General features: G+C 34.7%; 1 protein-coding gene across 1 annotated transcript in view; it reads right to left on the bottom strand.

Moving 5' to 3' along the window:
- Nucleotides 1–12,414, bottom strand: part of Cfap47 (cilia and flagella associated protein 47) — a 337,765-nt gene that overhangs the window by 229,316 nt on the left and 96,035 nt on the right. The window contains exon 26 of the mRNA XM_029561230.1: nt 11,972–12,181. Within this exon, the coding sequence (XP_029417090.1) occupies nt 11,972–12,181 (210 nt within the window). The remainder of the gene's footprint in view (nt 1–11,971; nt 12,182–12,414) is intronic.

Below are 12,414 nucleotides of genomic sequence, written 5' to 3'. Positions count from 1 at the left end.
ACAATGCACTGAATCCACTTTGTGGTGATCTTCGGTACATGTGTTTAGGGGTGCCCATGTGGGATTAGATAACCTCTTAAAGTACTTAGGGAGAAAAGTAACCAATGATGCTACCCAGCTTTAAAGTTTGTGAAGAACAAGAAGTACCAGCTCAGCACTATTGGTGCAATAGTGCCACTTGTATCTCGGGGATAATCAACAACTGTCCAATTGGACTTAAGGTCCATTCAATAGGAGTGAGTTCTGCATGGTACTGTAAACATAGCCAACTACACATTGTTTGAGGGATCATAGACAGCAGAGAACAGCCTACTTCTGTCACTTTCTTAGACCTGTTTAATTTCTTACTGTTCATTCTTATTTTTAAAAGTATGCATAGTTATCACCACTCATTTAAAAAAAAGGCTCTTTTTTCAACAGATGGAGACTATTACAACGTTCCACAACTGGTGAAAATACAAAGAATAAGTGACTGAAAGGTGCCTAGACCTCAGTGATACATCTCCATGCAATCTCTATACATAAGGCTCATTGAACATTGAAGGGGAGATGGAACCATTGGAAGAGTCAGAAGAACAAGATACCTGCTGCTAGTTAATGCATTCTAGATATGACAGGGAAGCTAACAGGAGAGATCCACAGTATAGCATCTGAGAAAGATCTGTTTAATGACAAAAGCACTTGACATGCCAATGTGGATGGAGAAAATTTCATGGGGACCCACCTCAAATGAAGACCTATAGGCAATGAATGGATGCCAAGGGAAAGAAAATCAAATGTCTTCATTGCTTTTTATAACACAATTTAAATATATAATTTATACAACATAAAATCCACTTTAGGGGGTTTCCAATTAAATGGATTTTAATAAGTTCACAGGATCTTAACCATCATCATTAATTAATTTTAGGATATTATCAACATTCTTAAATCATACCATTTAATCGCTAAACGTCACTTACTAGTTGTTCCTCCCCCTAGGCACTAAAAGCTACTAATGTGATTTCTGTCTCTATTAACTTATCTATTCTCAACATTTCTGTTGCGAGAATTAAATATGTGAGTGAAATTTTAAGACTGTGTATCTCCTTTCCCTCATTAACCTCTTATGTATTTATTCTGAATGGTCTGATGACCACATGTACTTCATTAAATAACATGTGAAAAGTCTCATTCGTCTTCCCTGTCATTTCCTGATAAAAAACACTCTGGTCTCATATCTCAAAGTATTTATTCATCATTAATGAAGATAAAAAAAACTCTTATGATTCTCAGCCAGATATTTTAGGGAAGAAATATAGAAAATTCATGTTACATCTCTGGGATATATTTCTTGGTAATTATATTATGAGTTTCTAATAACATATGGAATACTATGATGGTCTGACAAAAATATCAAGCACTGTGATAAATATTAGGGTATCATTATATATTTGTTATCTTTATTAAATTCTCCTAATATCAGAACTAGTTCAAGGCAGATAAACTTTCTAAAAGTGATAATATTAAACATGTTTTAGAACATAAAGTGAAGGGCAAAAGGAGTGGGAAGTCTCCAGATTTTTAAATGTATCTACTTAGTCTTAGTATGATTATTTCTCCAAACTCTTGCCACAAGGCAGCTAAGACAAGAAATATATGTTTTCAAAATCGGTACTAATTATGAATGCATACAAAAATTTAGAGTCTAGAAGATATCTCCATAAGGAAAGGCACCAACAGAACAATCATATAGTCCTAATTTCAATCCCTGAAGCCCTGGTTTAAAAATAAGTCCTGATATTAAGATGCAAACCTGTGATCTAAGCACACCTAAAGCAAGACAGGAGGTAAGGCAGGATTACCTAGCAGAGGACCTAGGCTGATGTACACAGTGCAGTGACAGAAACAGAGGAGATGCAGCTTCAGCAAGGTGAAAGGTGAGAACCAACTGCCAGAAGCAACTCTCTGACATTCACTCGTGCACTGTGGGATGTACACACACAAAATTATACAAACATACACACAAAAATGAATGAATAAATAAACATATAATATTTTTCAAATACCACTAATATGCTTAAGAATGTGTACATACACATTGTTTGTGCATGTATACATATACATACCTAAAGAGAGAGACTTGAATGAAAGGAGAAAAAAAATGGTGGGTCAGTCCTTTGAAAATGCATTTAACTGTGAAAGTTTCTACACTCAACAGCATCAATAAAAAGAATGTATATTATATTCAGTATTTAAACAAATACTTTTGATAAGAGGGAAAAAATGATAACTGTTATTTGCTTCAGAGGATTTATTTCAGAAACAAGCATCCTTGATTAAACTCTCTAAGGTGGCTTATCCAAACCTATTCACAAAGCTTTTAAATTCAATAACTGCTAGCAAAATAGAACACATGTAATCTCATTCATTTACAATACACATAAGATGATTACTATATCACTAAAATATTTGATGATTAATACAGATAGTTCCTTTACATTATTTAGAATAAACACAGATGCAAGTGAATTTTAATTGTGCTGCTCTAATGTACTGTTGGAACTGTAGGTTTCATTCAAAATACATAAGAATCTCTCTACAGAAACTATTTTATTAATTAGTAATAAACTTACATAACTTGAATTTATTTGTTAAAAATGATAGAGAGGGACTGGAGAAATGTCTTAGTGGTTGGGAGTACTGACTGCTCTTGCAGAGGATCCAGGTTCAATTCCCAGCACCCACATGGAAGATAACAACCATCTGTAACTCTAGTTCCAGGAGATCTAATGCCTTCTTCTGACCATTGTGAGTACTGCATGAGACAGGTGCACTTAGACACATGCAGGTAATACACTCATACATGTTAAGTAAAAATAATAAATAAAATCTTTATAAAAATGACAGAGAAGCCCCACAAAACCGAGACTGCCTTCCCACTCTGTTTCCCTGCATAAAATATGTTAGGAAATATCACAATAGACATGCTACAAGAACCTAAAAAATAATGCATGAATACATCTAAACATGCTTGTGTCAAACTGTGCAGCCATTGGCAATATTACATATGTTTGCATAACCGATGGTATTATTTGAGAGAAAATCACATTTATAATATAGATGTCTACAGGTTTGAAAGGTGAAAAAATAGCTATAAATGGTATTTTAAAAGTTTGACATTGTTTGAATTTTTATAATGAATTTGCATTCATTTTCTATTTAAATGTATAATTTCTATGTTTGAAACACATAATCAAATTATATAATTCTACTAGCATAATTTATCTTTTTATTCGTTATTTTAATTTTATGTGTATGAGTGTTTTTCCTTCATGTACATAAGTGCACACATATCATATAATACCAGTGGAAGTCAGGAGAGGGTGTCAGATTCCCTTAGAACTGGAGACACAGTTGGTTGTTAGCCACCCTATAGGTGCTGGGAGTCAAACAAGGGTCCTCTGTGAGAAGAGCCAGTGCTCTTAACTGCTGTCACCTCTCCAGCCCCCAAAGGCAATTTCTTGATTAGGCAGTTTATATTTACAAATAATTCTGAGGCTAGACAAATCCAATAGTGTACCAGGGAGCTGAAAGAGAGCTGGCTAATGAAGGAGGTCCCAAGGTGACAGCCAACTGACTTAACTGGCTTAAGTGACTTAACTCTGGTTCTGATTCATTCTTTTATATCTTCCTGTATATGATACAGATTCCTGCATATTCAGATCAGCGACATACCTTAAATAAGAATGGCTCAATATATTTAAAATAGTAAAAACTGACCCAACTGTGCTAGATGAATTCTATAAAACCACAGTTATCTAAAGTAAAATGATAATTAAAATAAACTTTTATTACTTATCATTTTTGCTGTATTCAGTGTTTTAAGAAGTAATGTTTTCATCTAAGTGATTTTCAATGTCCTGGTTTTAACAAGAGCAAGCAAATCACATGCCTTTTGTGCATGAAAAATATTTTTTAATTCCTCTATATTTTTGATACAGGGCCTCATTATATAGTAAATGCTAACTTTGTGAATGGGGTTAATTTAACAAGGTCACACCTCTAGATGAGGAGTTATAGGGAATCAATGGTTGTTGAGAGAGGGAGAATTAATTTTCTTCAGAGAGGAACTCTGTGTTAGGTTATACAATCCCAAGCGGTTAGCCGTAAACACATGTACATATGAGTAACACTAAATGGACTCAGCAGTTATGTGGTTTTTTTTTGTGTGTGTGTGTGTGTGTATGTACTAATAATTAAAGTGGAGGTCAGGATACGTGGGAAGCTGAGAGGGAGGGGAGGAAATGATTTAATTACAGTACTTATGTGGGAAATTCTCAAAAAATATTAAAAATTCAAATGATAAAAAGACTGTGCTAATGTTATCTAATAAGCTAGTATGAGATGATTCATGTATTAGTGAATAACACAGGTTAAAATTTAAAGACCATTTAAAGACCTTGTCGAATGAATTCATTTATGTGTATGTTTAATGTCTTTATTACACCCATTTGAATTTTATAAGCTATAAAATTCAAACACTCAAAAATAGCTACTTGCAGGAGTAAATAACAGCATGATAACTCATTTTTAAGAAACATCCAAGAACTCTGCTAAACTATATTTTATCCATTATAAGGAAAAGTACAAACTTGCATTATTTTTGTGTAGCTAACTAAAGCAAACGCCACTCAGAAACTCGTGAACTAAACAACTCATAAAGAATACATTTCAGTGTCAGTATGTCTGCTAATGATGCTGATGTTTCAGAAGACTAGCCAATCACAAACATGCTGGGGCATTGCTTTGGAAACCATTAAACCTAAAATAACTAACTTCTTCAAGCATAAAAATCACATCACATTTCATACGGAAACAGTGATACTAAATTATCTATATACAAATATCTATGAATCCTCCAAGCTATAAACGCGCAGGATGGGGTCATGAAGAACTCTATGAAAAGCCTAAACTTTTTGGTTGCTAGGTCTTGAATAAATCAAAAGTCTATAGGAAATATGTGAGGCAGTCCAGGAACTGGATAGGACTGTGTTATAGTAGCTTATTACCAACTAGACCTTATTTTATTTAGCTCGACCTCATTTAATGCACTGCTCATTTACAATATTGCTTTGATTTAATAAGCCATTCAAATCTTTCTATTCAAGCAAAGTATTCTATATAATTTACATCAAAGCTAAAAGAATTCTATTCCATTTGTTTTGTTATTAAACTTGATATGATATAGTAAGTAATAAAATCATAGGATTCAAAAGATCAAACTGAAGCAGAATTGTATGATAGACATAATGTGATGACTCAAATTTATATCTTCTTACTTAATATTAACATAGTGCTCCAGTTTCATCTACTATGAATTTGGTGCTAAATTTCATAATATATTTTTTTATCAAATTTAGCTACATAAAGCATTAGCAAACTACTTTAAATCTTCCTTTAAAAAGAAGCTAACTGGCTGGGCATGGTGGCACACACCTTTAGTCCCAGCACTCGGGAGGCAGAGGCAGGCAGATCCTTGTGAGCTCAAGGCCACCCTGGTCTACATAGTGAGTTCAGGTCAGCTAGGACTACAGGGAGACCCTGTCTCAAAAAGACAAAAAAAAGATAACTTTGTCTTCTAAATATTTCTGGTAGTGATACTATTTCACCCCCAAAACATTTGTATTTCACTGTATAATCCTTCTTGAGATTTCCCCATATTCAGTCTGTTTAGATCCCGTGCTTCACAGACTTTACTGTGCACATAAATTATCTGGGAAGATTTTTAAAATACAGATGCTGATTCTTAGATTTGCAATTCAAGCTGAAATTGTACCTTTAAAACTAGGTCAAAGTCTGTTCCCAGACAAGCAAGTTCAGAATCAAATGGGAACTTTTTAGATTTGTACATCTTCAGGATTCTTTCTAGATTCATCCATATTGCCTGGGGGTGAGGTTCAAGAGTCTGTTTTGGTGAAACTTCAAAGTGTAGCATTTTAGTGTAAATTCAGTGTAACATTTCAAAACCATTCTTAGAGCTTCGGTGTTCAGAGTTCTGAACATTGCTTCCTATTAGAATTAGATGCTTAGCATTTAAACCTCCAGTGCTCAGTTTATCCCTCATATAAGTTATATCATAATTTCTCAATGGTAAGATGACACATATCTTGTCTCTCATGTACTATTCTAATGCCATGAAATCTCTCATAAAATACTTTTTCTTTCTCCATCTAAACTCTGATAATTAAAACCTTCAAAAGACAGAGATATCTTTGATAATACTAGATATATGTTGCTAAATGTTTGTGGGACTTAAGTATATAGAAGAAGCCCTAATCCCAACCCTCCCTTCTGCCATTCATGTACTTCCTGTTCAGGAAAGCTAAGCTCCCTGTACACCCTATAAGTAGATGCTAGCTTTGAATCTTTATCTAGGTATGCTACAATTGGAAAAAAAAGTTAGAGATCAGGAAAATAAGAAAGTGCCATGGTTCATAGGAGGGGAGATAAAATGCGTTGGTATAAATGGAAAATGGGAATAGGGGTGAGGTTAATTGAATGGGGTCAAGAATGGGAGGGCAGGGATGAAGATGAAGTATGGGGAGCGATAACTGAAACTAAATGCCTGTTGAAAGAGACATATGGAAAGCTACTGTAGAAACCTCTTTCAATATACACACATACAACATAAAGAGTATAAGAGTGGCTGAGTGGTCCTAATAGACAACACTTAGTAGCACATTAAAAGGTCAATCCCTGGAATGGACTCTTTATTTTGGAATTGTTGAACAGACAGATCCCATAGACCCTCAAAAAATATTGGCTGTTGCCACTGGACTTGGTTACCGATCAGAACTTGACGGATTATAAAACCCTATTGCTGATGATACTAGATAACTGAGTTGCAGGAAAAAAAATGGATAAATCAATCTGGTACCACTCTTGAATTTTCAACTCTGATGTCTAGTTTTCATAGTACTAGAATATGCTATGCATGTCACTTACAGAGAACTGTAATCATTAACCTTACCCAGATGTGAGCCCTGAAATGTACAGTAACAGCTGGCTTGGCAAAATATAGCTACTGGACCAATACTGGCATGAATGTTATGGGAGCAAGAAACCACCTTCTAATAAGATTTAACTCTTGCTTCACAAAATGCAGTTCATAATTTATACTGTTACCACAGCCAATAATCTGTGACTAATAGGTCACAGACCATAAGTTACAACTTACTACTATCATTCTGTTAAATAGAGTATTAAACTAATTCCTTGTTATATACATAGATTAGTTCATCTCTCAACTCTCACCAGGGAAGCTTTTTCTTGCAGTAGATAGTGATTGACATAGAGATCCACAGTTTGTCAACATGCACAGACAAGAGACTACACAGTGCTTAGCGCTAAATGGGAAACGTGTATCTCACCCTCTCCTCCCAAGGCTCTGGGATCACTGCAGTAGAGAGGGCACAAAAAATGTAAACGTTGGAGGAAGTAGATGAATACAAGGAAACTATGCTGTCTGGAAACCACACGGTAGTCAGTGATATGAACGCACAGCATTTACAGGATAATACAAAAGATCTGTGTCAAACAAAGCCAGGAAGTAGCCCAGCATGAATTGGGGGAGGCAGAAAACCCTGGCCCTAGCTGAGGGTCTATTGGCAATCGATAGATTCTGGGAGACAAGGAGTCAGTTTTTCTTAGTGGTAAGATGAATGGTGGGCTCACCAGACACCAAGAGATAAATCCATACCCAAAAACACTTTTGAAATACAAATTAGACTCAATAAGTCTTTACAAAAATACAAATAATCATATAGGACATGAAGTTGGGTAAGTTACTAAGGTAGTGGTAGAGACAGGTAATGGCACCTGAATATGATCAAAATATATTTTATGAAATTCTTGAATCAATAAAATGTTAGAAAATATATATAGAAGACATCAGAGTTCTGGCATGCTTCATTCTAATACTGAGGCTTCACTTTATGTTTACTGTTTATTCAGCAAGGAGCTGTTAACCGAGGTTAACCCTTGGTTACAAGAACTATGTATGCGGAAGCAATCTTTGACTCTTCAAAAAATATTAGGTTATAAGATAGTCATGGAAAATTTGATTCCTTTGGTGTTAGAATTCTTGTGGAATTAAGCATTCAAGCCACAAACTTTATCTTTATGAACACAGTAAGAGCATGAAGCACTACATCATTTTAATTACAACTTTCTACAAAATGTTATGCTTCCTCTTAGCCTGGAATGGAAACCACCAATTTCACATCTCTGGCATGACTTAAACTGTGTGATGGCTCTATGAATTCTAAGCTCTCATAGAACAGAGACATTTTCAAACTTAAGGATAAATATCAATTCTGAAATACAATGTAAGTAATTTGGAGATTATTTGAGGGAATCTTCATCTCCAATTACAAATGATTTACTGATCATGATACTTCTGTTCTTCTTTTGCAAAGCTTCTATGTATGAGAAAAATGAATCTTTGTTTTAAAGATTTTATTATTTTTATTTTATATATATGAGTGTATTGCCTTCATGTGTTTATGTGCACCCACGTCATGCAATGCGCAAGGAGGCCAGAAGAGGGTTACAGGTTCCCCTGGAAATGAAGTTATGGAAAGTTTTTAGCTACAATGTGGGGGCTGGGAATCAAACCCAGGTCCTCTGCAAGAATAGCCAGTGCTCTTAACCACTGAACCATCTCTCCAGCCTCAGGAAGATGAATCTTTACTCAGTCATTCTATTAATAGAATAATGTCCATACCTGCATAGTATCCACTGTAATCATTCTTGAAAAGTAGGATACTAATTATTAAACCAACTATAATACCATATAATATTGTTTTGATTAATGCTAGATATTACTATAAATATTTTATAAGCATTTTCTCTTTTACTTTTACAATGACCACCTCCTCAAATATTGCATCCCCTGGAATGTAATATATATCTATACAGAAAGTACCTCTTATTCTTTCTCCCTAAATCCATTAATTTTCCTTGTTAGATTATGATAGCATATTAATTATCCATCTCTGTATCCTTTATTACAATGGACATGTAACAGGCACAAGAGTTTTCTTGTCATATCACTGTCTCCAGAAAACCAAGAAAATAGTTATCAGTCAATAAAACCTGAATAGATACACTGGAAGGTGCGTGGAGAGATGGCTCAGCAATTAAGAGCACTGGCTGATCTTGCAGCAAACTCAGGTTCAATCCCCCCAGCACCCATATGGTGGTTAGAACACCCCCCCCATAATTCAAGTTCTAGGGGATCTGACACCTTATTCTGACCTCCACAGGCATTGCAAGCAGGTAGGACATATACATACATGTAGGCAAAACACTCATACACATAAAATAAAAATAATAGATGAGAATTTTAAAGATACACTGGAAGCACTTTTCAAAGTTTTGGTTTTTTCTGTTTCTGTTTTTATTTTGATGATATGGTACAAGGAGCTGATCTCAGTTTTCAAAGATAATAAATATTACATTATATCAGAAACTCAGAATCATGCAATGGCTCCTCATTTCATTCAGGGTAAAAATCCTTACAAGAGTCTCAAAGCCCATATACTATGCTGTTGAAGCTGTTATCTCTCCAATATTTCCTGTATTCCACACATTTTGCTCATGATTCCACACACAGTTCTTTATAGAAGCACCCATTTTAATGATCTCACAACAGCTTTTCTGTGCCTTGAGAGTAGATTCCTAGCTATCATTCTAACATTGTAACCTGATCCTCCTTTTCAAGTGTTTTTCTTTAGGTCTTGTCTTAAGAGAAGCTACCTTTCCTTCCTTCCCTCCTTCCTTCCCTCCTTCCCTCCCTTCCTTCTTTCCACTCCCTCCCTCACTTCATCCCACCCTCTGTTCTTTCCTTCCTTCCTTCCTTCCTTTCATTTTTCTTTCTTTCATTCTTTCTTTCTTTCTTTCTTTCTTTCTTTCCTTTTTCTTTTCTTCCTTTTCTTGTGGTGCTGGTAATTAAACATGCGGCCTCACAGATACTAGGTGCACACTCTACCACTGAGCTATATTCCCACCTTGAGATACTATCTTCATTATACGACATTATTTTACAACAGAATTGTTTCCTACCTGGCACTTCCTGAGAACTTATTGTTCCCTTTAGTGTTTTTTCCCAGTGATATCTGTATTTTATTACATACCAGAAAAATTTACCAGTTAATATGTTTACATCAAACCATCTGTTTCTCTACTAGAATCTAAGCACTGTAGGCAGGGATCATGTTCTTGATCCCAGATAAAATTCTTAGAACAATATCTGAGACATGATAAATATTCATGATATATCTCTTGAATGAATATCTAAGTACTTACCCAAAATGGCACAGATTAATTGAAAGTATTATTAAAGAGAATTGAGAGCAATGTTAAAGAGATTCAGGTAGCCAAACAGGAAACTTAAGTTGATTAATTCAAAACCACCATGGACTTTGAACTGTGTGTGCTAAGTTGATCATTAGCACATTGTTATATTCAGCTCCAGTTAAATTCGATGACTTCATTTTTAGGACGCCTTTGCTGGATAGCTGTCCATATAAGTAAGTTCATTATCCTTATCATCAATCATCATCTTTCTTTCTTAATACATTATTTAAGATGCTTTCCACAAATCTATCTTATGCATGGGAATTCCTATAAAGCTATCCACATGGATATTTCTCAATCTGTTTCATTATTGTAGAAAGAAGAGTCTGAAATTAACAGCTCAAAATCTGCTTAAGATAAGTAAAAAGTAAATCGCTTTTTGTATGCCTTTGGTACATAAAGGAGAAACTAACTAAAATTTCATGACCTGGAAACAATACAAGAAACATGTTCCAGAAACCTCAAAAGGTACTTTACTTAATAAATCTATACATAGCTGTTGATTAAATTTGTAACAGATGCTTTCTATCAATATTTTAATAAACAATTTATTTACATTATAACCATGGATAAATCAGATGAGTTTCTAAAATCCTTAACATACCTATAAAAATAAAGGAATAATATTCCTGCCCTTCTGGCCTTCTGGTGTGTGTGTGTGTGTGTGTGTGTGTGTGTGTGTGTGTGTGTACACATGTGGTTTAATATGGAGGTTATCATTCTACATGGTAGATTTTTCACAATTACTCTCTATACATATTTTTTGAGACATGGTATCTCACTGAACCTGGAGGTCTCCTTCAAACCTGGAATTATAAGCACACAAAGAGGTGCTGTATATCAAACTGAGGTTCTCATGACAGCTCGTTAGTAATGAAGCCATCTCCACAGTCCCCATTATTCTTATAGAGAACGTTCCAATGAATATCATCACTGTGTTAAACACAGCGTGTTTGGGGGGGGTGTACGCGTATATGTGCCGTGGTGTGTCTTTGTTCCTAAAATGTTTGTGTGCGATAAAGTATTGGGAGTGAATGGGAAAAGAAAGATCTGAGGGGGTAAATGACTTATAGCAGAAAAAAACAGAATAGAGTATCTTTACGTATACTTTGGGAAGTGTATACATGCTATGAGATATACCTGCTCTCAAAAGCAGCCTGTGTATAATATAAATTCCTATCATCCTATCATCACACTGTTGCCCTTCAACCTCGCTTACAGGCTCTGTTTTACCAGAATCCATGAAGCTAAAACACTAAAACCACCATCAATTCACAAAGTACCTTGAACCTCAATGCCTCATGCTTTACTTTACTACTTGTAAAACATTTGCCCACATTGCCTGTTAACAAAGTAATAATAGAGTAAGGTTAACAAAGTAATAACAGAAAAATGCCTATGATCCACTGTTCTATTTATCATGAAAGCAAAATTATACTCATAACTTTAAAAATTTATGTGCAAACACATTATATTCAATGTCACTCACTATCACTTTACAAAGGTATAGAATATAAAGCTATTACCCTTGGATGTCAAGTGCAAAAGAATCCAAGTTTAAATAACTTACCAGTTATCTTTGTCATCACAAAAAAGAAGACTGGCAAAAAATGAAATGGATTTCGATGAGCTGAAACTGAGGTGACACAGAAGCTCCTCATTAACTCCACTACTACAACCTGTGATAACTCGGCCTTTCGGAAACGTCACAGTAAGTGGGTGAATCTCATCATTATCAAGAAGTTCTACAGTAGGAATCTTGAAGTGTAGAGTTGAATTACTATTTCAAATGGAAAAAGGTATAAAAAACTTTGGGTGTTTTTGCTTAAAATACCAACAAATAATTAGAATTAAATGAGCATTTATTTTTTCAAATCATCCTCAAACTTAAAGCAACTATTTGTAATAATACTTTCAATATTCAAACATTTCTTTGTATCAAATTTTTCCCCTATACCCTTTGTTCTATCAGGATGAAAAACAAAGACAAAACATATGAATAAAAAATTCTGC

Source organism: Nannospalax galili, unplaced genomic scaffold, assembly GCF_000622305.1.
Source record: "Nannospalax galili isolate Female #2095 unplaced genomic scaffold, S.galili_v1.0 scaffold1733, whole genome shotgun sequence".
NCBI lineage: Eukaryota > Metazoa > Chordata > Mammalia > Rodentia > Spalacidae > Nannospalax > Nannospalax galili.
Note: the sequence above shows the minus strand (reverse complement) of the source record. Positions and strands in the feature narration are given on the sequence as shown.